General features: G+C 45.3%; 1 protein-coding gene across 1 annotated transcript in view; it reads right to left on the reverse strand.

Moving 5' to 3' along the window:
• The window catches only part of ABCA12 (ATP binding cassette subfamily A member 12), a 279,245-nt gene that overhangs the window by 16,730 nt on the left and 235,621 nt on the right, over positions 1-26,894 (reverse strand). The window contains exons 48-55 of the mRNA XM_088449892.1: positions 24,266-24,381; positions 23,995-24,166; positions 18,141-18,394; positions 17,338-17,551; positions 16,370-16,479; positions 16,130-16,280; positions 15,505-15,639; positions 12,818-12,921 (exon numbers count right to left, since the gene is read on the reverse strand). Coding sequence (XP_088306018.1) covers positions 12,818-12,921; positions 15,505-15,639; positions 16,130-16,280; positions 16,370-16,479; positions 17,338-17,551; positions 18,141-18,394; positions 23,995-24,166; positions 24,266-24,381 — 1,256 coding nt within the window. The remainder of the gene's footprint in view (positions 1-12,817; positions 12,922-15,504; positions 15,640-16,129; positions 16,281-16,369; positions 16,480-17,337; positions 17,552-18,140; positions 18,395-23,994; positions 24,167-24,265; positions 24,382-26,894) is intronic.

The raw sequence follows: 26,894 nt of genomic DNA on the forward strand, positions 1-26,894 counted from the left end.
AACCCCCCCCTTCCTTCCCCCCCTTTTTTTTGCATCCTTTCCCCTTTTTTGTCTGTGCTGTTTTTTCTCTGTTCCCGCATTGTCATAGTACCCCCCTCTATACCTTGTCCCATGTCATTTTATACCTCCCCCCTCCTCACCCAGTTTTCCTTTTATGCCCCCCCCCCCTTTTATCAGGTTCCTTTCCCCTCCTCCCAGCACTCCTGCTTCTGGCTCGGCTGCTCACTTTTCTCATTTAGTTACAGGTCTGCCGGACTCAGCTGTGGTTCCTCGAGATGATGCAGTAGTTGTGCGGCTGCTGTTCCAGTGAGCGACGAGATGACCCTGGGTTACGATCCGATGGCTTCGCCAGGTGATGTCGCAGACGACGCAGTTCCCGTGCCTTCTGGGGGTGGCTTGTTTTTTCCTCATCCTGACTCTGTTACAGCTCTCGCTTGTCTAGTTCCCCCAAGCGTTTTTCGCAAGCTTATTAGGGGGTTTGCGCGAGGGTGGTCCGAAAGTCAGGTGCTAGGGTCGGGGGCCAATGGCTTCTCAGACCTAGGAGCCTTAGATGGGGGCGGGCTTTGTAAATTATGACATTGCAGCGGTCCTTTAGGGGTTACACAAGAGTGGGCATGAGAACATTTGCTTAGGTTTATATGTGGTTTTCTTGCAAACTTGTTTAGCTAATTCTATTTGGTTCCTTAATTCATAGTTATTGCCGTTTATGCCCCCGGGAGTCCATGTCATAGCAGCGCGTCTGGTTAATTCACATGGCATGTGTGTAGGGATAGTCCCATGGCGCTTGTTCGGCCAGTCTCACATTAGTTTGGGATTAGCTGCCCGATTGGATGTAATGGTTCCCTGAAAGTGTTTTTTCTCCCCTTTTTTCTCGCAAGTTAGATACATAGAAACATAGTTTGCCTATAGTTAGTACCATTTGGCCCATCTAGTCTGCCCCAATTTTTCACATAGTGTTACCTCAACCCTTATTATCCTTACTTTTTCTGAAGTATCCCCTTAGGTTTATCCCATGCATGTGTTAATAGCTATGCTGCCTTAGCCTCTACCACCTCCGATGGGAGGCTATTCCATTTGTACAATATCCTGGGATGCCTGGTTGGTTGCAATTTACCATTCGGGGTCACTTAATTTAGGAAGCCCTGGTGGTTTGGTGGGTTGCTGTCGGCACTGAGTTTGTTGGGTAGGTTTTAGGGCCCGTTTTTGTCTTGCCCTCCCTGCAGAAACTGCTAATTCTTTTTTCTGGGTAGTCATCTTTTTAAGGCCCTGGGGTGGTATCTGTTTATTTCAATATTTACCTTGGTTCTACGGTTTGTTCCCGTCATACCAGAGCCGGCCTGTTTGTTGAGGTCTTGTGGACGATTCGTTTTGATTCAGGTATTTTGTTTACAAGGCTAGATGTTATCGGTATTCCGGTTGTTGCCTTCCATCTGTAGGCATGCGCTATATAGTTTCATTGGGACGTGGTGTATTTATTGATTCCTTTTCACTCCTGACCCTATTTTGAGAGCTTTTCTTACTTTTACACTTGTGCATTTATGCTGGCATTGCCGATCCCATGTTGCACATTATTTATACCACATTTCTCTTTATAGGGCCAGGGGGGACTATAGGCCTGATTCAGAGCCGGTCGCTATTTGCGGTCGTTTGTTCAACAAAAAGGGGTGGCTATTCAAATGAACCGTTCGCTCTTTGCGGTCTGTTGACGCCTCTATGTCTGAACGAGCAAACAAAACTTGCAGTTGTAATTTTGAAAAAGACGCCCCCTGGCCACTCGCACCATACGTCATGTCCGCTATTTATTAGATTAATCGAGTACATCGTATGAACTGCTCGCTATTCTTGTGGCTGGTGTTTGCTACCACAAATTTGCGAGCAGTTCTGGCTATAAAATAACCCAGTGACGTGGTCAATGACGCTCCAGTATTAATTATGCACACCCTTAAAACGCCCGTTTTGACCTTTAAGCACGCCTGCGTTCTGATTTCCACTCCCCGTTTTCAAGCACCTTCCCCTGTTACCACCCACATACGCCTCCTCCTGTCACTCATATTAGCAGGCATTCGCTATTTAGCGTACAAACGATTTTCGGCCGCACTGACTGGTTCGCGCATGCGTATTACGATCCGTACGCATGCGCAGTTGGGCAAACATCGCTCGGAGCGAACGAGCGGCCGCTTACGAGCGGCTCTGAATCAGGCCCTATGTTTGTGTTTTCCCCCTCCTTTCGGATTTCGGGTGTTTCGGTAGTGCATTACGTCGGATATTTTATATTCATTGGTGGTATTTGGGCACTTAGCTAGGCGTGGTTTCTAGTCGTCGTTGTTTTCCGCGGGTTATATCGTCTTATTTTTATTTCATTTTATTTATTATTTTTATCCTTTACGCATAACAAAGTAAAGAATTTGCTTTATCAGATGTCGGTTTGTTTAGGAACAGTTAGTGTTAAATTGCGCGCAGTTCAGCCTTTGCTTGGTTCATTTAATTTTGCCTAGCGCATTATCCCCATGGGGTGGATTTTTTGTAGAAAGTTGTAGAAGTCCACGGCAAGGGTGAGCCAGCCTCATCACTTCCTTTATTTGTCTTCTGAGATTAAGCAGGATCTTCAAACTTGGTCCTGTTTTCTGGTTTATTTTAATGGTGGACGCATTTGGCCCTCTGCTCCTGGGGCGAATGCTTCTTTGCAGCTTTTCACCTATGCGTCTGGTTTCTCTAGTTTTTGGCCTTTTTTAACGGGGAGTGGTGCGCAGCGCTCTGCCTCCTGAGTGGCATTTGGAGGGCCTTACTGGCAATTTTCTTTTGATTTGAACTTTTCCCTATTGTAGTAGCAGATTAGCTTTGGAGTGAGCGTTTGGCTAGTCAGCATGTAGTTTGCTAGTGCGACAATCTAGGGGTGGTCCAGGTCATTAACAATCAGCGTTCTTTCTCCACTCCGGCAAGGCGTCTCCTTATATATATATATATTTGGTTTTGCGTTGCTAAAAGGCCAACATTCGGGTTTTGCGCGCGCCTCGTCCCTTAGCTGCATAATACGATCGCTGATTTATTGTCCCGATTCCAATTTGCCCGTTTCCGTTTGCTGGAGCCGGCAGCGGGTTTTATTGCCCGCCTTTCATCAGGCCGGAATATGGGCCTAGCATGGGGGTCGCTGGCTTCAGCAACTCGGATGGCTTATCCTGCGGCGTTTAGGGCAGGCAGTTTTTCTGTTCGCAATAGCCCCCAGCCGGGTGAGTCTTCGTCAGGGTTTATGGCCAGGTTCGTTTGGGGGCGCTAATAGCATGCTCGCCCCAAGGGTTCTGTGGCCTTCGGCCCTGGCGGGGATTTCCTTTTTCAGTGAATTAAAGGGTTTACCAGATCCCAATATATCATTCCTCTCTTCTTAAGCCCTTAAAAGTGGGCCGAGGAGTTACCCCCCAGGACTGACTCCCGCAGGCCTATCGAGCTCAATCTCCGTGTTCGCTTGGTGGGTGTGATGTTCAGTGTGGCTTCAGATTCTTTCGAGGCCCCGCGTTTTCATTTGGCTTTTGCAGGGCTTTTAGGGTCAGTGAGATTGTAGCTTCCAGTAAGTCAACGGTGACCACAGGGTTCATGAGGGGAGTCATTATGTATCAGGAGTCATTCGTTTTGGGCAAACTTCAGTTTTCCAAGACTGATCAGTTAGGCCGGGCCAGGTGTGTTACCTTGCTTAAATGGGGTGACTCCTCTGTTTGCCCGGTGCGACTTGCCGCATTGTATATGTCTGGTGGTACGACAGGCGGTGACTAATGGTTGGGGCGTAAAAATTTGTCCCTCTTTCCAAATGTCAATTTGCTTGGTAGGTTTAGATGGCGCTAGTTGCGGGGCCCATTCCTTTCGGATTGTTGCCGCTGCTAGTGCAGCATTAGCGGAGCATCCAGCGGTGATATTCAATAGGGTTGGGAGGTGGAGGTACTATGCTTTTATATCTTATGTTAGCTGCGACAAGCTTTAGGTGCGCTCCTGCGCCAACCCGAAAACGCTGTTTACCCGCCAGTTATCGAATGGTTAGAATTTGATAAGTGGGGGTGTGAAGGGATTTTTTAATTTTTCCTCCCGGGGACCATTATCTGGCCCAACTTGGTTCACGGAGAAGGTTTTTTGGGTTTTCTTCTTCACTCGGGTTACCTGTTTCCCCCATTGCATCCCTGCTAGTTTAGTTGCTGTGTGTTAATTTTGTTATGTACAGCTTGGTTTTGGTGCGGTGGCTCACAGTTAGGGTGTTCTTTCCTTACAGTGGAAAGGCTTTGGAGAAGAGCAGGTTTGGCTGGTCGGCCATTCCTATATTTTCTGGGCTGAACGTCATGTTTGGTTAGACGTGCCAGTTTGTTGTTCGCTGGATAGGTGTGCATGGCCTGCTGTGCGCATCCGTTCAAGGTTTGTTGGTAGAGTCTGCAGTGAAATGGGGGATGCCTGATTGGTTGGTCCTGCATGTTGGTGGGAATGATCTTTGTAAGAGGAGAGGTTAGAGTTGTCTTTTCGGCTGAGAGAGTTGGTGAATGCGGTGCGTTTGTTGTGGCCGGATGTGCGCATTGTATGGTCTGACGACTGGTGCTTTGAATACACATGTTCTGTCCTTTGGTGGCTTGGTAGTCAGGCATAGCTTTTAGGGTTCGGATTTAGACGGATTTTTTTGTGTCCATACGGTGTTCATTTTAATAATTTGGGTTTAGGTTTGTTATTAAGGATTTGCTTGCTTTTTGGATTAGTGGGTTTTTTCTCTATGTGGCGGGACAGTCTCAATTTGAGTCTGGCTTTGGCGGGAGAACGCTGCATCTCAGTGGCTTTATTGTGGCGCAAGAGAGTGTTGTGAGGGCACTGGACCTCGATGTAACATGACGAATCTGTTCTTCTCGTACGAGGGGACTTGAACGCTTTTGTACGGAAGCGCTCGGAGTAGACTGGCCCAGGAGGGAGGCGGGACCTTTGCAACGTAAGTGCGTCTTTAGGGGGAGCGTTTCAATCGTTCCCCGTGTGTGTCTCCAACTTGAAAGCTAGAACTGAGTATGCAGCGTCTCCTGGCCACCTTGGTTAGGTGAATTAATTAATTCATAAATAAAAGCTGTGACCTTTTATCCAAGCTGTTATGGTGTCCGTCTCTTTATTTAATAGATAAGTTAAGTAAGGATGTTTAAGGTATTTGATTAGCAATAAGCCAATGGAGATCTTATTATCCTGGAGGGGAGTGTCCTATCTAAATTCTAATTTTCAGTGTAAAAATAAAGTTGTCCAGTATGTGTGTGCTACATGCAATAGCAGCCAGTATTTACCCTGCATGCACAAATCAATACATTTGCACCCCTTGATTTGCAACATAGGCCCTCATTCAGAGCCGTACGCTCTGAGCAGAGCGCACGCTCTGAATGAGGGCCGGGCTCCATTTTCATGGAGCGTCCTCCTGGACGCTCGTATAGCTGTGGGTCACCACCCACAGGCTATACGAGCGTGCTTTTTGATGGCCGCGATGGTCGAGACCATCGCGACCATCGAAATTGCGAGCCGGAGCCTGCGGTTGAGGTTTTCAACCGCAAGCTCCGGAGTGATTTTGGCTCTATCAGAGCCAAAATCACTCCCACTGACATCACTAGTGATGTCAGTGGGCCGGCTTCTGACGGGAGGCGTTCCCGTGGGAACGCCCCCGTCAGGGAGGCACGCCCCCGGCACGCCCACCAAAGGGGGCGTGCTGTCAATCAACATTGACAGCACGCCCCCTTTGATCGGACACAACGAGCGAAGGACTTTCCTTCGCTCGTCGCGTCTGGCGCATGCGCATGACGGAGCTCCCTCCGTCGTGCGCATGCTCAGTGCATAACATCGACCCATTTGCGAGCGGACAGCCGCTCGCGAGTGGGTCTGAATCAGGCCCATAGTTTGTTCTTTTTTTTTTTATTTGCTCCTAACTTTGAATAAGGCCTTTTGTATTTACTATATACAGTAGTTCCTGCTATTGCTTAATGTACTAATTATAATTACTTTAAATAAAGAAAAACCTTTATTCTATATATAACTGCTTCACCTAATGTGTTATATTCCTTAACTAGCGACCCGTCCCGGCTTCTCACGGGAGCAAATTCATCTCGCCAAAGCCTCCTGCATCTCATAACAACCTATGCCATGTCACCACAGTCCCCTGCATCTCACCACAGCCACCTGCATCTCACCAGTGTCACCACAACCCCCACGGCTACTGCCCTGCAGCTTTCCGAGGCCTGGCCACTGGGCTGTGCTGTGAAGGGCAGGAGGGGATGCAATCGGGAAGCCGGCTGACGTAAGCCCAACAGCCTGCTTCCCGACTGCTTTATCCCAGCGAGGGTTAAATGACAGGCCTCTAATTCTAGACGCCTGTCAATTTTCCGATGCCAGGAGACCGGCGCCCGGCATCCCGCTCGGACGGATGCCGGGCGCGGCGAGGGGGGAGGGTTAGGTTTAGGGTTCCCGTGGGGGGACTTAGGGATAGGCACCCCCCCGGGAGGGTTAGGGTTATGTTAGGGAAAGGGAGAGTTAGGGTTAGGCACCCCCGGGGGACTTAGTTTTAGGCAGCGGGGAAGGGGGGTTAGCTTTAGGCACACTAGGGGGGATTAGGGTTAGGCACAGGGGGGGAGGTTAATGTTAGGCACCCCTAAGGAGGGTTAGGGGGGTTAGGTTAGGTTAGTAAGTACTCACCTACGGACGATCGGGATTTCCAGTACTGTCGGGCTGCCAGGATCTCTTCATTTGTCTGCCTGACGCTGCCGGGATTCGAACTCCCGGCCATGCGGCCGGCGGTATTTCATACCGCTTCCGGGCAGGAGGATCATGGATGAGAGATTTTGTATTGCAGCTACCGTAAGCATTATCAGCAGCATGTCCCCGGGGCTGGGGCGCCCGTGCATATTTCTGCAGCCCCCATGCGCAACCCTCCCCAGCTGCCGATCATGGCGATGAGCAATGTCCTCTTTCCACAATGTACCCTGTATTTCCTGGACTTCCTGTTGAGTTTCCTCGCCGTGGTGCCTCTGTCCGAAAACAGCTCTGACTTCCATGGGAGGTGCCTCCTGTTCACCGAAGGCGTGTAGCTGAGCGGGAACATCACACTGAAGAGTGAGCACTTCACGGTGGAGGAGTGGTGGCCGGAGTCCGTCTGCAGGTTCAGCGTAGGGATGGACATCGGAATCTGATGGTTATTAACCATCAATGTTTTTGTTCTAATGGTAGTGTTTTTGCCATTTGATGGTGGCGGTCCAATGTTTGCCATCATCAAATGGAAATCATTCAGTGGTGTTCCAATGATCTATTTTTAAAATTCCTGATAGCTATGCTTCCCCTGGTTCCTTCCTTGTTACTGTGTCTGCATCAGGGCATCTTCATGGGTTCTTTGGAGGCTGTCTCTCGCTGTCTGACTCCATCCCCTCTCTAGGCTGCTGCTAAGCAACATGGCTCATTGCTATCTCTGACTGGCTCTCACTGGGGGTGATTCAGCAGTGGACGGAATAGCAAAGCTGCATGCAGGCAGCTTCGCAATTCCGTCTTTGCCAATATGCATATACAGCAGGAGGTGTACGACACCCCCTGCTGCATTTGCTTTCCCAGCACTGCGACCGAGGTCGCAGGCTGGGATCACCACCGGGACCATCGTTTGTGATAGTGGACGGCGCCGTGCCGCCAGCCACCTGAGTAAGCCTCAGCTTACTCATGCTGGCCGGCTTGTGAGGCCAGGAAACTTTGTCCATCAACGCAGTCACTCCCGGAAAACGGACTGGACACGTTTCTGGGAATGCCGGCCGAACCCGCCCCAGCACCACCCCTTAAATGTCTGTCAATCAGGCAGAGGCATCGAAGGGGCTGCGTGCGATTACGCAAGAACCATTCTGCAAACTCACTGAATGGGTCCTGCAACCGCCCAGACATTCGATAATTGGGAATCTGCGTTCACTTACATGCAATGCTGAATCAGCCCCACTGTCTCTTGCTGTTTCAGCACCCTGGCCAGCTCCTATACAGCATCTTGGTGCAAAATTTATTTCTGTGGCTTTGCTTTACTAAAATCGTCTCTGCTCGGCTCCCTTTTGTCACAAATGAATGGTTCATATACCTAAACCTTTCTTGACCAATGCTGTCAAGGATAGTGAAAACCCCATCTAAATGCGTCCAGTGGTTCAAAAGATCAGCCCCAACGAATAGGCAGACCCCCTAAACCGGGGACTTTATTATATATATATATATATATATATATATACACACATTCTTAAAACCAATTACCCTGCCTTTTGCCCCGTGTTATGACAGTCCATTACTGTGCACACTGCGCCATCAGCCCACTCCTACTATTGCTCTTACCGCCTATCAATGATCTGCTCTCCAACCTATTCCCACATACAAATAATAAAAGGGAATATTGAAGCAAACATCTTAATTTATTGACACGGCCCGGCAATGCCTCTCTGCCTCACTTTTCAATTTCTTTAGCTTGAAACGTGCACCTCAATATGTCATATTACAGTGAAGAGCGAAGGAATTTTATACGCTGCACAATAGACTGCGAAAAACCAGGACATGTGCAGTCATTACGTGATGGAATCACAGCACTAAATCACACGGAGCTGGTGTTTTGGGTCTATCTGATTTATTATCATTGTACACACTCTGCCGTAGCCTCTGAAAAGACATTGGGTATGCAGGCACAGATCTTTAATTTCAGATTCGGGAAAGGCTTATTAGGCGATAAAACGGAAATCAAGAGATAAGGAGAAGGGAAACACAGCTGAGTCGAACGGTATAGAAAAGATGAACAAAGAAATATATTTCTTCAGTGACATTTTTCAGTTTTGCCGACATCCACAGTTCTCACAATAACTAATAATATTATGATCTGAAACAAAACCACTGATCCACTATTGTAATAGAACAATTGTATGTAAATAGATGGTTGGCTGTTTTTAAAAATATCCCATCCAGTGTATGCTGTGGGTACATTCTGCTTACACAAATATAAGCTGACTTTTGCTATTTGATGTGTATATGTTTTACATATATATAGATATATAGATATATAGATATGTTTGTACTTGTAGATGAGCTGTTGTATAAAGTAAAGATACAAACTGATACAATAAATTAAAAATACCGGGACACATACTGTACAAAGTTAATCAAGAAATAAAAAATTTAAAGGGTGACTTTTAAGCTAAAATACACAATGGTCTAAAAAAAAAATAGTAATAATAATAATAAGACAGGTATACAACCATTTTGCAATCTTTTCAGAATGCAGAATGATTGAGTTGGTTCCTACATGACTTACGATATCTTACTTCCCCCATGACCTCCATATTTTCTGATAGCAAGACACCTATCTGATCACGTAGGGCAACGGTTCTCAAACTCTGTCCTCAGGACCCCACACAGTTCACATTTTCCAGGTCACCCAGCAGGTGCAAAGGTGTATTCATTACTGGCTGACAAATTTTAAAAGAGCCACAGGCGGAGCTAATTATTTCACTTGTGATTCTGTGAGAAGACCTGGAAAACATGCACTGTTTGGGGTCCTGAGGATTGAGTTTGAGAACCTGTGGTGTAAGGGCTAAAAACAGAGGTCGATAACTAGATAACACTCAATTTTAAATGTACCCTTCTTAGCATACATGCCTACCCTCCCGGTTTTCGCGGGAGGCTCCCGATTTTTCGGGTAACCCCCCGCACCCCCGGAAGGGTAGGCATTTCTCCCGCATTCTGCCCACTTCCTAGTGAAGTGGGCAGAATGAGGAGAATACCCGCGGCGATCGCGGGTCTCCGTGTAGGGGGCGGGGCTTAAAACATGATTCTACATGAATCATGTCATTTGGCCCCGCCCCCTATGCAAATTGTAGCCTATCGTGGCAATTCTACCGTGAGGGGGTGGGGCTTAATGACGCAAATCATCAGGCCCAGCCCCCATCACCCCCCTCCTGCTTCTCTTACCCGGGCTTCTCCCGGGAAGAGATCTGAAAAGGTAGGCAACTCTGCTTCTTAGTTAATTAAACTTTCACATACACATTTTGTAAAGGTTGCGAGGTAACTTTTTACATTGGTTCCAATTATACTTTTAATGAGCCTTCAAGCTATTTGAAGGAATATGTATATTTAATAGTTTACGGCAATGGATCTCAAACTCCGTCCTCAGGACCCCAAACTGTGCATGTTTTCCAGGTCTCCTCACAGAATCACAAGTGAAATAATTAGCTCTACCTGTGGAATTTTTAAAATGTGTCAGTGAGTAATGAACACACTTGTGCACCAGCTGGGTGACCTGGAAAATGTGACCTGAGGACCGAGTTTGAGAACCACTGGTATAAGGCAATGGTTCTCAACTTCAGTCCTCAAGTACCCCCAACAGGTCATGCTTTCAGGATTTCTGTCTAAACAGGTGGGATAATTACTGACTGCAAAATAAATGACATCACCTGTGCGTAACTAAAGAGCTCCCTGTCGGAGGTTCTTGAAGAAGAGTTGAGAAGCAGTGGGTAAATGACACACCCCTACAGAGTGTGTGTAGTTTTTTCTGGCCGATGACATCAAACGTATTTTACTAATTCAGTGCACATAGGTGTCTGGTTATATCCAGCCTTTATCAGCTCTGGGTGGTTACTAAGCAGTGCGCTTTCTTACTCTTTCCAAATGTATATAACCCTTCTATAAACATATACTGTCAATCTATGGCTTCCCTGCATTGGTATCTAATCTTTAGAATCCAGGCATTTCTATTAAACTTTTCATCAGACGACTGAATGGTTATATGGGAACTTTCTGCATGACACAATATGGCGGGCCCTTTGTATTCATGGCAATGTACGCTGCTGATATTTTATATACCTCAGTGGGCTTGTCATTTTTACTTTACAATCATTTCCATCTTGGTATGCGTTCTACTTGTAATTGTTTTTTGGATGTAGCAGTTTATTATATTTCTCAGGATTCTGTTCTACAGTTTTCTGGTTTTTATGTTGGATTCACTATACTAGCATCAACATATAACTGAAATAACAGTACAAAAACAAAAGGCCTTAGGGGGTCTTTCTACGAAAGCCTTGAAGAGAGATTAAAGTGCAGAAATATAAAGTACCAACCAATCAGCTCCCAACTGTCATTTTACAGGTTGTGTTTGAAAAATGACAGGAGCTGATTGGTTGGTACTTTATCTCTCTCCAAGGCTTAGTACATAGACTACTTGATTTCTAACTGTCAGTACTGCACCCATCTCCGAGCTGCTGATCAGGTAGGTCTCCGGTGTCAGTCTCCTATACACACTGCTGAATGTTAGTCAGTCTATTTCATTGATCAGCTGACTATAGAATATATGAAGAAAATAATACAGCCCCAACCTTCACCCATGGTAGTTCCGCCATTGACTCCAACTGATGCTATGGTTGCTACTGTATACTATTTACTACTGATGTGCTACAGTATACCGTCTGAGTGTTATATGCATAATTATGTATTGCTTACTAGTTAACTACTCTTATCCCCCCCCCTTCCTTGGATCAGCCCCTGGGTAATAAGTATCTCATATGGGGTTGGGTGGCCTTTATTTTCATTTTAAGAAATGTATCTTATTACCTTTATTTACCATATATAGCACCTACATATGCTGTACTTTACAGAGATTATTTACCCATTATAATCAGTTTAGATTGGAGTTTACAGTCTATATTCTCCATCACGCAGATATACATAGACACAGTTAATTTTGTACAGAGCCAAGTGACCTATCAGTAATGTTTTTTGGACTATGGAGAAACTGGATTACATAGAAAATCAAATCAAATATCCAGAGAACAAATTCATAGCCCTAGTGCTGTGAGTCAGCAATGTTAACCACTGTGCCCCCATGCTGCCTTGCTATATAATACAATCTCTTTCTTAATGTGCTAAATATACATCTAGTCATAATTGCCTAGGGAAGCATAAACTCTAAAAGTATTCCCAGCTGTACTCAGTACCCTGGGGTGATCTCACTGTGGGCCTGATTCGCGGCCGCTCGTTCGCTCCGAGCGATGTTTGCCCAACTGCGCATGCGTACGGATCGTTATACGCATGCGCGAACCAGTCAGTGCGGTCGAAATTCATGTGCTCGCAAAATAGCGAATGCCTGAAAATTTGAGTGACAGAAAGAGGCGTATGTGGGTGGTAACAGGGGAAGGTGCTTGAAAACGGGGAGTGGAGATCCGATCGCAGGCGTGCTTAAAGGTCAAAACGGGCGTTTTATGGGTGTGCATAATTAAAACAGCAGCGTTATTGACCACGTCACTGGGTTATTTTTAGGGGTGAGCGGGTTCGGTTCTACTCGGTTCCGTTCGGATTTAAAAACCGAATCTTATTGGCTATCCAAAACTTGTGACAGCTGATAGCCAATAAGATTCGGTTTTTAAATCCGAACGGAACCGAGTAGAACCGAACCCGCTCACCCCTATTATTTTATAGCCAGAACTGCTCGCAAGATTGTGGTAGGAAAAACCAACCACAAGAATAGCGAGCAGTTCATACCCTGGTCGATGTACTCGATTAATCTAATAAATAGCGGACATGACGTAGGATGCGAGCGGCCAGGGGGCGTATTTTTCCAAAAAACAACCGCATGTTTTGTTCGCTCGTTCAGACCTAGAGGCGTGAACAGACCGCAAAGAGCGAACGGTTCATTTGAATAGCCACCCCTATTTTCTGGACGAGCGAGCGCTAATTGCGTCCGTCTCTGAATCAAGCCCTGTGTCAGTACCCTGTGACTGGGAGAAGAAGAGGTAGGTATATACATGTGTGTTAGGGAATGTTCACAAGGTCATCCATGGCTTACCTGTGAGATGTTAGCACCACTGCACATTTGTTCTGGATTTCTTCAGCGATGATCTTCCATAGATGCCTTTTTGTTTTTGGGTCCATTCCTGAACTTGGCTCATCCTGGGAGAACCAGAAATAACTCAGTACAGTATATGCGTGGTAGACGGATAACTCGCCCCATTAGTCATTAAGCTAAATGTTTGTGTTTGTAGCAGCCGGGCTTTAGGAAGAATTGGAATTGTGATTAGCAATGGTACATGGAGGGAAAGGCCGGATATGACTGGGCAGAAGCCGTAGCTGTAACTAACCAATCACAGCTCTCCTTCTCTGAGATAACCTACTGTAAACACACTTTAAATATAGAGCCTATGAGCAGAGTGTTGCCAACATTTCCTAGCAATCCCGATATGGCATTATTTTTTAAATGATTTATTAATTGCATCTTTCTTTTTCTATGTATCTTGGAGCTGCGTCTTTGTAAGTTTACCATCGTATGTTTAGTGTCCACTTCTGGAGGGGTGGCAGCAATCACTAGTTTAGTGAGAGTACTGCTGTGAGCCCCCCCACCAATAGATAAATATTAGGTTATCAGTTTGTATTTTTTTTATAGTGTATAAGAAGTTGTTTGAATATTCTGGATTTGACAGGTACAATTTAGGTTATCCGGTCAGAATGTCGACAATCAGAATGTAGATACTAGAAAGTCGACAGTCAGAATATCGACAACCAATATGTCAACACTCTGAAAGGTCGACATGGTTAAAAGGGATGTAGTTTGGAAGCCAACGGTCTAAATCCCGGCGTGGTACTAATGACAAGCGTCTAAATCTAGACGCCTGTCATTAACCAGATGCCGGAAGACCGACGCCCGGCATCCCGATTGGAGTGATGCCGGGTGCAAGGCGCGGACAACCGCGGTGGGGGGTGGTTAGGTTTAGGGCTCCCGGGGGGGGACTTAGGGTTAGGCACCCCCCCGCGGGACTTAGGTTTAGGCGGCGGGGAAGGGGGGGTTATGTTTAGGCACTTAGAGGGAACATTAGGGTTAGGCATTTGGGGGGGAGGTTAGGGTTAGGTACCCCTAAGGGAGGGTTAGGGTTGGGGGGGAGATTAGGTTAGTGATACTTACCTTAGAGACGATCAGGATTTTCACCCTTGCCAGGCTGCCGCTGTCGGGATTTCAACCGCCGGACATGTGTCTGGCGGTAATACCTACTACACCCTGTTAAAATATTGACATGCTCATAATGTCGACATTTAACAACAGTTTTTTGCTGATTTTTAGGGCTAGGATAAAGATAAACTTGAAACATTCAGAACCTGTCGACGTTATGGTGTCGACATTATGGTGTCAATTGTGGGTGTGACATATCACACCCACAATTTAGTGCTTACTATGTGAAGATGTAATTTCATTGCAATATCATTGTCTGACTTCGACTAGAAACTGCAGTAACTCAATTTTGGTACGTTGATATAAACTATAAAGTACTAGCAAATAATACTCTACACTGTTTCAAAATGATGTTTCCCATATATGAACTTTTAACATATTGTAATTCAACAACATGAGCCTGAATTATTAATAATAATAATAACAATAATAATAATAATTATTAATATTATTTTATTTATATAGCGCTTTTCTCCCATCGGACTCAAAGTCGCTTTGTGGGGTTTTTTTTGTTGTTTTTTGTTTAGCTGAGAAACCAAATTTTGGATTCTGTTGGTCTAATCTTGGATTTAATCTATGGATTACCTTCTTCCCATTGGGCTATGTTGGCCCAAGAAAGACAGAATGACGTTGGTAGATTTATTATGTGTGCATAATTTTTTTCCCGTCTAGTGGCAAAATATTAATTAAAGGGGCAATTATTTATTCCTTCTCCCTACTAGAGGTGCTGGTCCTATGCTGAGTAGGCTGTGCTTTCACAGAATGTAAAGGGCAAAAGCAAACATTTCACATACACTTTTAGTAAACAGTTTAGGAGTTTGCAAACCGTCGTACATCAAATGCATTCGTTTTGAGTTTTCACCCTCCAAACTGCAATAGTCCTTCCATTTAGGCCTGGAAACTGCATCTGATGTGTGACAGTTTTCCGAATGTGTATTGTACTACACTGCAGTTTACTAAATTTAGGAGGCAGTACAACTGGTTTTCCCAATACTAATTGACTGTTTTAGCCATATACAGAGCAGATTGACTAAAATGTTTACATAAATGCAGGTCCGTAGTGCACGGCCATGGTCCCTGGTACTCAGAGGGAGCATGGCCAATCCAGGGAGGCATGGCACGGCCCCTCTTAAAAATTGCCAAAAAATGTGCGATGTACAGGGGGAGCAGCTGGCGGCAGCTTTTCCAGCCACACTATGGCGGGGAGGAGGTAACATGAGGGCGGGAAGTGTGTGCACTCAGGGGGAAGTCTCTATAAGTGCTGGCTGCTGTGGGTGGAGCTTTGTGATCTGCAGGAGGAGCTGACCCAGGCCCATGCCAGACCCCTCTAACAAGCCCAGGCCCGGGTAATTAATACCTGACCCTCCCCCTCTCAGCGCCTCTGCATGAATGGTCATATTAGGAGGTCACATGGTGAATTTACAACAGGATGGTATCCAATTTGGATGTCTGTAGTTGTAACTGTAGGAAAATTTACTGAACACATTTGTTTCCTAATAAATCAGCAGTCACACGAATGTTGCTGTCTTTACCAGAAGAAGAATGGAAGGTCTTCCGATGAGTGCCAGAGCGGTGGAAAGTTTCCTCCTTGTGCCACAGCTGTAGTTGGCAGTTATTTTGTCTTTATATTGTACAAGCTCTAGCTTTTTAAGCAGATCGTTGGTTACCTATGAATACAGCGGACAAAAAATACAAGTATCAGGAGCTATTCTTATCTGCAGACAGAGGCAGAGGCTCAAATGTGATAGCCTGCCAGTCGCAGCCTCCAGCTCAATCGCCTCAATTTAGCTGCTAAATTTAAAGTGGCAATAATTTAAAAGGCAACACCGGGCTGATTTTGCCTTTTAAATTGTTGCCGCTTTAAATCTAGTTGCTATATTGAAGAAATCGCACTGTTGAATGCAACTCGCAGGCTATCACATTTGGAACAGCAGGTTGTATTGTTTGCTTATAAACCAGCTCTAATGAACATCTACGATAGATAGATACTGTAGATAGATAGATAGATAGATAGGATAGATAGATGCCTTACTTTGTTATTATCATCATTTATTTGTATAGCACCATTATAGCCTCCTGTGCTTCTAGTGTACATGTGAGACCTTAGTATATATTATATATAATGACCTTTGCTTGAGTCATGGCCAATATACTTACTGATTTGATCTTTTTTTCTGGAATTCCGTGTATTCGTGCATAATAATATAAGTGCTCTACTCCGGTCATTAATTCATCCAGTGCATCCTCCTGAGGACAATACCCAAATGATGACCAATCTGTGTTAAATCCGAAGATGTCCACCATATCCCTGTAGGACATAAAAATAAGCTGTTTGAGGGTTTGACCAGGGCAAAATGACAGAGTGAAGATGATTTATTTACAAGTGCCTCTACCTACCCAGTATGTTTCCTGATTTGTATGTTTCCAGCTGATGGTGAAAGATCCCGCGTCAGCATCTTAAAAGTTGTCGTCTTTCCGGCACCGTTCACACCGAGGAGCCCGAAACACTGAAATGATATAAAGAATGGAGTTCTTACTAAGGGGTCTATTCACTAAGCCTTGGAGAGAGATAAAGTAGAGATAGATAAGTACCAACCAATCAGCTCCTAACTGTCATGTGTTTGAAAAATGACAGTTAGGAGCTGATTGGTTAGTACTAATCTTACTCCACTTTATCTCTCTCCAAGGCTTAGTGAATAGACCCCTAAATTCTTATATCCTACATAATGTATGTAGTCTGTGAACTGCTGTAACAGTTAGGTCCCAAGTTCATCAAAAAGTAAAAGTAACATACATAAAAGATTAAAGTAGGATATATGAGATTATTGTCGTTCAAATGTAATATATTAAATTCTGTATTGTTGTTCATTATTATTTGGTGCCCTGCAATGGCCATATATATTAAATCATTGCTTTAATATATAATACAATCATAAACAAGTAAATTAAATCTGAACTGTTTAGACCTTTCTAACATTGCCCGCAACCTAATATCATGCTAAGAGATGTATCTTCACACTGGAAATACACAAAGATAGGTAATACGTAAGTTCTGCACGGTGATGAAGTTGGTGCTCTCTCAAATATTGCTGTACATTTTTTGGATAGTTCCAACCCTTGTCAGGATACCTGATGAAGTTATGGGAATATCTGAAACTTGTTCACACCTGGTTGGGGGAGCATAACAACCCATCAGAGTCTAGCTGTAATTTTCTAGAGTGTACTAGATAAATGATAGCTAAAATCTGATTGGCTGCTTTGGTCAAAACCTTCACTCTTCTGCGGGGGTTTTTAGAAGCATTTGTATATCTATCCCCAGATGTGAAAATGTTGTATGTTCTTGTATAGATCACTGCAATATTTACCTCTCCGGGTGGAATACCCAAGCTCATGTTGTTAACAGCAATCACGTTTTTGTTGACCTGGTGGAACCTTTTGGTAAGACCTTTTAGAAGCAGGAGATCTTCATTGGGTTGGCCAGATTCCACCCGTTCTCTCTCTGCTAAAACATCTTCATCCTCCTCAGGGTTCTTTACTACAAGATTCGGGTACATCCTGAAGGTTTTCTTGAAGAATGCACTGGTACACAAAACAAGCAAAGTCTATATTAATTTGGTTTCTAAAGGGTTGATGTTTCAAACAGAGAATAGAGTGGAGAAGTGGACAAGTGAAGAAGTTGCCATTAGCAACCAATTAGCTTCTACCTAAAATATCATAAAATGTACTTGATAAATGCTACTTCTAAGCTGATTGGTTGCTATGGGCAACTTCTCCACTGCTCCACTTCTCCATTCTTTTCACTACTTGTCACATCAACCCCTAAGACCTTTTTGTTGTTAGACCGGTAACACATGTGATACATCTACTCAAAAGTATGTGTAGGTCTTAATGGTTACAGGGTTGTAATCCTCTCATAGCTCTTTAACCATTACACATAGTACATGTAACATACTACTTAGACTGGTACATGAAGGGTAATATGTGTATTTTACATACTATAGACATGCAATACCATGCAAAAAATAATAATATGATTTAATTACTTTGGATCTTAAGATTACAATAACTTCTATTCCATTCATGAGATAAGTCAGATGGGCTTAGTTTGGGTTCCACTCATTGATGTTTGTACCTAAAATAAGTTCTTAGCAGAGATGAGGACACTTACTTTACACTGTAGATGATCCCATCATTCATCAGCAGTCTCAGTACAAGGCAGAAGGTACCTTGGACAGTCATGGCTACAAACATATAGCCCAAAATGTCCATACTGAAAATATCTACTGGCTCATAGTTTCCAAAGACGGATAACTGGTCACGTATAGCCTGCTGCTGGGACAGTTCAATCAACCCATATCCGAAGCAGAACTGAGGGAAGATCTTAAAAACGTTTACGATGGCGTTGTAGGTGCTATTTAGGCCCTGTAAAGAAATTATTTTAATACATCAAATAAAGAATCCAACTAATTCATTTGGCAGGAAAGTACAACGTCCTTATATTTACTCCCATATGATTATACTAAATCCATGCTATACTTCATTCCATATTCCATGTCCCCTAGCATCTATCTTCTCTCTCTTCAGCCCTGTATACCTTGCACCAAACTCTCTATTTTTACCTCAACTCTCATGGCCACTGAAACTAGCCTTCCTTTTTCTGTAACTTATTTGTCATTTTCTATCCCAGAGAGAGAAGATAGATGTTGTAATTCATAAGAGATATCAAAAATGCAAGGAATAATATAACAAGGCAAGAGACAGCAAACTTATGGGGAGGGTAAATCAATTGGGCAGTGGGCTGTAGAGACATGGAAGAGCACTGAGGACAGTCATGAGTCAAAATGTGTATGGGTAACACAAATTGGACAAAAGCAAAAAGATGAAAAAGGAATGGGGAGTTTAGGTATTATTTGGAAGATTGGAGAAATTAAATTGAAACAGATGGGAAAAAGAAACATGGTAAAGACAAAGGGAACATATATGACGCAGTGGAGTTGCACAGGGCCAGCTGCACAGGATATGAAACAAGGAGTGCCAGGAATTAGAAAAGTTTTGTTGACCAGCTAATTCACACAACAAATGAGATTACCACAAATGACATGGGGGGATGCATTACAGAAGCTGCGTGAAAGACCAGTCTAAACAGTAAGTTATTTCTGCTGGTTGTCAATGGGAGAGAAATTCTATGCAGTCTTCCTGACACATTCAGTGCACTGATTAACACCCTGGAAATATGGAAAGTGACACCAGAATAGCCTTTAAAGCCACAGATATAAAGTCATACAATAAGGAAACAAAAGCATGTTTTAGATACAAGAAATAGAAATACCTGATGAAACACAGCTACATTGTTACACAGAAATTTCCAAAAGTAGAAAGTTAAAATCACACTACCTTACACATGGATATATCAGAGGAGTGGAGCTTTTAAAGCAACAAAAGGTTATCTGTCACATTGCTTTTAAATAAATCTTGGTAAAATATATCACATGACCTGCATCAGAAATATATAATCTACTTTGTAGATGTAAGTTGTAACACTGCTGAATGAATTGGGCATATCCCACCCAATACAATCTTTTTGGATTGTGAGAGGAAATAGTAGCACAAGGAGAAAACCCACACAGTTAGGGCAGTTGTGGGAATTGAACCCAAGACCTTAGTGCTGTGAGGCAGTAATGCTAACCAGTACACCAACCATGCTGCCCATATACATGCTAACATACTCAAGATCATGTAAAAAATACTAGGGTGAAGCAGAACTGGCAGCTATGGAGTACATTATCAAGTACATTCTATAAGATGATAGGTAGGGGTACATTTACTAAAGTGAGAGTTTTTAGAAGTGAGTTTTAAAAGTGATGTTGCCCATAGCAACCAATCAGATTCTAGCTATTATCTTCTAGAAGGTGCTAGTTAAATGTTAAGTAGAATCTGCTTGTTTGCTATGGGCAACATCACTTTTAAAACTCACTTCTAAAAACTCTCAGTTTAGTAAATTTACCCCGTAGAAGCTGATTTTTTATATGGCGAATTTCTCAACCGGTCCTCTTAGGAATTTTGATACGCCTATTCCTCAGTTGTTGGGAAGGAGAGTCAGAGTAACAACAGTTTGCAGGCTAACTATGACATGAGAAGCTATACTGGAGGGACAGTAGGTGGTGCTGTATCATAAGCTGTTACTGTGTAGCCTCTCTTTTTTTATATGATAGCTTACTTTCAGAATTTGGTTTGCTAATCCTCCATGTTGTGTTATGAATTTAACACGTACCAGTTACAATAAAGTTTATCTCACAATCTTCCCTGTGTGTTCGCTGCTTTAACAAAGTAGCTTATTCCGCAACAGTTTCAGCGCTCAGTTCCGCTACTGAAAGTTCAAGCAAGGTTTCATTGTACATGTGCTGGCTCTAGGCATTCTCAGAAGGGCAGAGTGGGGACAATCGTAGCAATTGGACTAGCATCCTTCTCACCTCAGAGTCCCATAACCAACGCCTGCATCTAGGGCCTGATTCAGAGATGGGCGCTACTCTCATCATTCCTGCGTCTTCGGGCTCAGTGACAATGAAAAATATTGGAAAGTTGCAGGGGCATCTGAGGACAAAAGACGCCCCCTGACAGCACTGCAGATCCGAGTTCTGCATCCGAAATGCAGCATTGGATCACCATCGTGGCCACGATAGCCGCAGTCATCGCTCATCTGTGTAAAGCTTAAGCTTATGAAACTGCTTAACTGGGAACAGGAAATCTGCGTCGAAGGACACAGACCCCGACCTTGTTCGGAAATCTGCACAGGCACCAAACACGTTCTGCGCATGTTCAGAATGGGTCTGCGAGCCCGCACGGGGACTGCCAGTGGACTGTCAGTGATCGGGGAGGGGGCAGCGATGGCCTCCGTTTCCCGAAACAGGCGTGTTGCCGCCATTGGCGGGGAGGGAAGAGGCCAGGATCTCCGTAGGCTGACAGAGATTTCCTGGCCTCTTACTCTAATCTGCGACGGCCGGCTGTGGGACCCCATGGGTCACGCAGTCGGCCGATGGTCCACAGAGTATCCGATGCTGCGTTGGACAACGCAGCTCAGATACGTAATGCAGCAGGAGGCGTTGTGCCTCCTGCTGCATTACCATAATGGCAAAGATCACAATTGCAAAGCTGCCTGCGTGCATACATCATATATCTATAGCCTGAGTGCATACATCATTTATCTATAGCCTGCATGCATACATCATATATCTATAGCCTGAGTGCATGCATCATATATCTATAGCCTGAGTGCATACATCATATATCTATAGCCTGAGTGCATACATCAAATATCTATAGCCTGCGTGCATACATCATATATCTATAGCCTGCGTGCATACATCATATATCTATAGCCTGCGTGCATACATCATATATCTACAGCCTGCGTGCAGCTTTGCAATTGCGGGTCTTGCTGAATCAGGCTCTCAGGCACTAAGTTGACAAACATTTGTTTTCAGCCACCTCTCAGTATAAGTACTCTCTTTTTTCTTTTTTTTCTTTCTTTCTTTACTGGGAACTCAAGCCGAGTCTTCTGAGCGAGGTGTGTTTAGCGCTACATGTTTCCTTTTAATATTAGTGCTTTCTTGTAGTCTACAAATACTACTCATTACAGCAGCTGTTACACCACTATACATCATATGTGTCTTTTTTTTGCAACACCATCGGCATAAGATTTATCAAGTACGGGGAACAGCTCACCGATTCCTTTACTATTCCACTGTGATCATTTATCAAGTCTGTCTACAAAATGCTCCCACCATATAATCTATTTACAGGATGAGAATGTGGGGGAGATGTGCTCATGGGATCAGTTTAGGATAGGACTGATATGTCCCAGCTGTGGAGAAGATTAAATGGTAATGTATACAAAATATTAATACTAATTGCTTAGGTGTCTACAACAGGATCGGTATGAAATACCGCCGGACGCATGTCTGAATTCCGACGCTGGAATACCGGCAGTGAAAATCCCAACAGGTAAGTATTTTACTATTCACTAACCTACCCCCCCAACCCTAACCCTCCCTTAGGGGTGCCTAACCCTAACCTCCCCCCCAAGTGCCTAACCCTAACCCCCCCTGTAAGTGCCTAAGCTTAAGCCCCCCTTCCCCGCAGCCTAAACCTAAGTCTCCCGGGGGGGTGCCTAACCCTAACATCCCCCCGGTGTGCCTAACCCTAACCCCCCAATCACCTAGCCTAACCCTCCCGGGAGAGTTCCTAGCCCTAAGCCCCCCCCCCCCGCAGCTGTCTACGCCCAGCGCACCTTCGATCGGTATGCCAGGTGTCGGGGTCCCGGCGTAGGTAAAATGACAGGCGTCGGGATTTCGATGCCTGTCATTAGACCCTTGCCGGGGTTAGACAGTCGGGATGCCGACGGTCGGCATTTAGACCATTGGCATCCAGTCTGCATACCTCTACAAAGTGTAAGCATCTGTCAGTAGTGAAGTGAGGTGTAACTTGCTGTTCAGCCAAGACAAGTGAGAGTCCTGCATACAAGTTCTTCAGAGGTAGACTAGACTACTACACTTGCTAACATTTGTTGGGGGTCTTTCTTGTCCCTGTATAAACTAGAGAAAGCGGGTCCGGCACTCTGTCGGATTGCAAGGTTTTGCATTGAGCGGGCTTAACGCTTATTGGCTCAGAGAGCCGTCTTTCACGGCTCTCAGCCAATCAGCGTTAAGCCCACAAGAAGTTAGATTTTAGGAAGCTGTCGCCCTTGCCTGACACTGCCGGCACCCCCTGCTGCCGACACCCTGCACTGAGAACACCACCGGCACCCATGCACTGCCTACACCATCAGGACCCCCACACTGAGGACACCGCTGGCACCCCCGCTCTGCCGACACGGCCAGCACCCTGCACTGAGGACACTGCCAGCACCCCTTCTCTGCTACCCCACGTACTGAGGACACCGTCAGCGACCCCACACTGCCGACACTCCCACACTGAGGACACCACCGGCACCCCTGCACTGCCAACACTGTCAGCACACGGGCACTGAGGACACCGTTGGCACCCCAGCTTTGCCGACACCCTGCACTGAGGACACTGCCAGCACCTCCGCACTCCCCATGTACTGAGGACACCGTCAGCAACCCCACACTGCCAGCACTCAAACACTGAGGACACCGCTGGCACCCCTGCTTTGCCGACACCACTGGCACTCTGCACTACTGCCCCACATATTGAAGATGCAGTCAGCGACCCCGCACTGCCGCTAATCCCACACCGAGGGCATCCCCGCACAGCCGACACTGTCAGCACTCCTGCACTGAGGACACTGCTGGCATACCCGGTCTGCCGACACTTCCGGCACTATGCACTCAGGACACTGCCAGGAACCCCACTCTGCCAACACCGCCACAATGCCAACACCGACGGCACTTCCACATTGATGACACCACTGGGACTCTCGGATTGAGAACACCGCCAGCACCCCGCACTGCCGATATTGTTGTCACAGTAAGTGCACTATTGGTGTATCCAACCCACACTGTATAACACACTGTATAAGTGTTGGAACTTGGAAGCTGAAATGCCACATGTTAGTGCCGCCCACTGCTGTCGCTTAGCTTAGTCAGCCAGCTAGCTGGATGCAACCGTTTGGCCCTAAACTAGATGAAAAAAATCAATATTGTGAGGTGGTCAAAATAGATTGGAAATGACTGAGGTTAATAATACTGCAGGAACAAAAACAGGCCCAAGTTATGTGATTTTAGCTGTTTTCATAATTTGTTTTCTAAAAAATACAGATCCAAAACCAAAATACAAAACACGCAAGGGCGGTTTTAGCAAAACCAATCCAGATCCAAAACAAGAGGAGATACAGATTCAAAACCAAAACACGGGGGTCGGCGCACATCTCTAGTATAAAATAACACTGATGATCCAATACCATTGGTTTAAGTGAAGTGTCATGTATCGTCCTATGTAGTATAATCAAGAGACATCACACAACAGTGCCTAATGACTGGATGTGTTAGCATGGAGTGTAATACCGTGATGTCTGTGGTTCCGCTGTTGCTATTTTGCATGAGCATATACACGACTGAGGAGGAGATGATGGTGTTGATACCGATGAACAGATTGATGCATACGTAGCTGATGAAAGCCATGCCAGGGCTCTTGAAGGTTCCCGCTATCAGGTACATCCACGGGAACGTTGCATACCTAAAAGACAGAAATTCAGGTTACACTGTGCCAACTCCCTGGAGTTACAGACCATTTTATCTATTGTTTTATTATTTTGTCTTGATACGATCAACTTACCCAAACAGTATGAAGAGTATAGATAATGCGCCTAGGTTGGGGTAATTGTAGAATGCAGGCAATTTGAAGGCTGCGATCATGGCTATTGACAGTGCGACCGGTACAAGGTAGATGGCCTGGGTAGGAGAATGTAGAGTTTGTTGATCAGTTAGGCACATATAGGCCCTCATTCAGAGGCGGTCACAAGAAGCGATCGCTCTCTCTGAATGAGGGCAGGCGCTTCTTTTTTTTTGTGCGGTCTCCTGGTCACAAGCTAAGCTGTGGGTTACCACCCACAGCTTAACTAGCGACCAGGGTGATGGTCACGATGGTGATCACCATCGCGACCATCGGGGCTTGCGACCAGACCCTAAGGTTAGGTCTGGGCACTCGCAAGCCCCAGGGAGCTTCCTGCTCTGATCGAGCAGGAAGCTCCCCACTGACATCACTGATGATGTCAGTGCGGCCGCCCACAAAACGATAGGCGTTCCTTAAGGAACGCCTCCGTTTTGGAAACCGTCTCGCCTACAAAAAGGGGCGAGCTGTCGATCAACATCGACAGCCGCCCCTTTTGTAGCGAGCTCCGGAGCGAGAGAGTTTCTCTCTCGCTCCGGGGCTTGCGCACGCGCAGTGCGGCCGCTGCGCGTGCGCAGGGCTGCCCATCGACCCGGTTGCGAGCACATCGGTGCTTGCGACCGGGTCTGAATGAGACCCATTGTAATGTACTCCTCCCATATGACGTCTGCTAAGAATAGACCATCACATTTAAGTGCAGACAGTGATAATCTTTGAACGTATAAACTAGGGGTGTGCACCGGCCACTTTTCGTGTTTTGTGTTTTGGTTTTGGATCTGGATCTTTCTTCGTGTTTTGGATCTGGATTGGTTTTGCCAAAACCACCCTTCCGTGTTTTGGGTTCTGGGTTTTGTGTTTTGGATCTGTATTTTTTTTTAAAAAAGCATAAAAACAGCTAAAATCACAGAATTTGTGGGTTTTTCTGCTCCTATGCTATTATTAACCTCAATAACCTTCATTTCCACTCATTTCCAGTCTATTCTGAACACCTCACACCTCACAATATTGTTTTTATGGCCAAAAGGTTGCACCGAGGTAGCTGGATGACTATGCTAAGCGACACGAGTGGGCAGCACAAAGACGTGGCCCATCTAGGAGTGACACTGCAGTGGCAGACAGGATGGCAGTTTGAAAAACTAGGCCCCAAACAGTACATAATGCAAAGAAAAAAAAGAGGTGCAAGATGGAATTGTCCTTGGGCCCTCCCACCCACCCTCATGTTGTATAAATAGGACATGCACACTTAACAAACCAATCATTTCAGCGCCAGGGTCTGCCACATGACTGTGGCTGAAATGATTGGTTCGTTTGGGCCCCCACAAAACAAGCTGGCAATTAATGTGTCCCTGCACAAACTGGTTCTACGGAGGCAAGATGTCGTCCTCATCCTCCTCATCCACCGATTCCTTGGATAAAACAGGAAAAAGGGATTTAGGTGACCCTGGACTGCTTACGGTCTGAGCCAAAGTTTCTGAACTTGACAGTAACTTTTTATGAACGCGCTGCAGGTGCCGTATAAGGGAGGATGTTCCTAGGTGGTTAACGTCCCTACCCCTACTTATTTCACCTTTACATATGGTACATATGGCAAGACAGTTGTTGTCCGGATTTGGATAGAAATATTGCCAGACCAAAGAGGTGGAATGTTTGGTCTTCTACCCAGGCATGACCGTGATGGGCTTTTTCATCCCACGGACAACAACTGTCTCCCCCGGAGCCTGATTTAAACAAACCACATCACCATCAGAATCCTCCTCGCCAACTTCCTCCTCAGTGCCAGCTACACCAGTATCCTCATCCTGTTGTACTTCAACAGTGACATCTTCAATTTGCATATCAGCAAGTGGACTGTGGGTGCTCCTTTCAGCACTTGCAGGGGGCGTGCAAATGGTGGAAAGAGCCACCTCTTCCAGTCCAGTGCTGGGAAGGTCAGGCATCGCAACCGCCACCACACTTGGACTCTCCTTGGGGATTTGTGATATCTTCTTAGAACGCACAGTTCTTCGCTGTGCTTTTGCCAGCTTAACTCGTTGGATTTTTTTAGCGGGAGGAGGGCTTCCATCGTCATGTGAAGCTGAACCACTAGTCATGAACATAGGGAAAGACCTTAGCCGTTCCTTGCCACTCCATGTCGTAAATGGCTTATTGGCAAGTTTACGTTTCTCTTCAGATGATTTAAATGTTTTTTTCAAGGTCATTTTCCTGAACTTTGTCATTTGGGATTGTATGTGCCCTCTACTATGACATTGGGCATCGGCCTTGGCAGACGACGTTGATGGCATGTTATCATCTATGTCATGACTAGTGGCAGCAGCTTCAGCACTAGGAGGAAGTGGTTCTTGATCTTTCCCTATTTTATTTTTATCGGAGAAAGTTTGGTCCTCCATTTATGTTATATTGATATATACGTGCGGCTAAGGCGCACACAAACTAGGGGTGTGCACCGGACACTTTTCGTGTTTTGTGTTTTGGTTTTGGATCTGGATCTTTCTTCGTGTTTTGGATCTGGATTGGTTTTGCCAAAACCACCCTTCCGTGTTTTGGGTTCTGGGTTTTGTGTTTTGGATCTGGATTT

This window comes from Taudactylus pleione, unplaced genomic scaffold, assembly GCF_031769625.1.
Source record: "Taudactylus pleione unplaced genomic scaffold, aTauple2 ptg000500l, whole genome shotgun sequence".
In the NCBI taxonomy this organism is placed as follows: domain Eukaryota; kingdom Metazoa; phylum Chordata; class Amphibia; order Anura; family Myobatrachidae; genus Taudactylus; species Taudactylus pleione.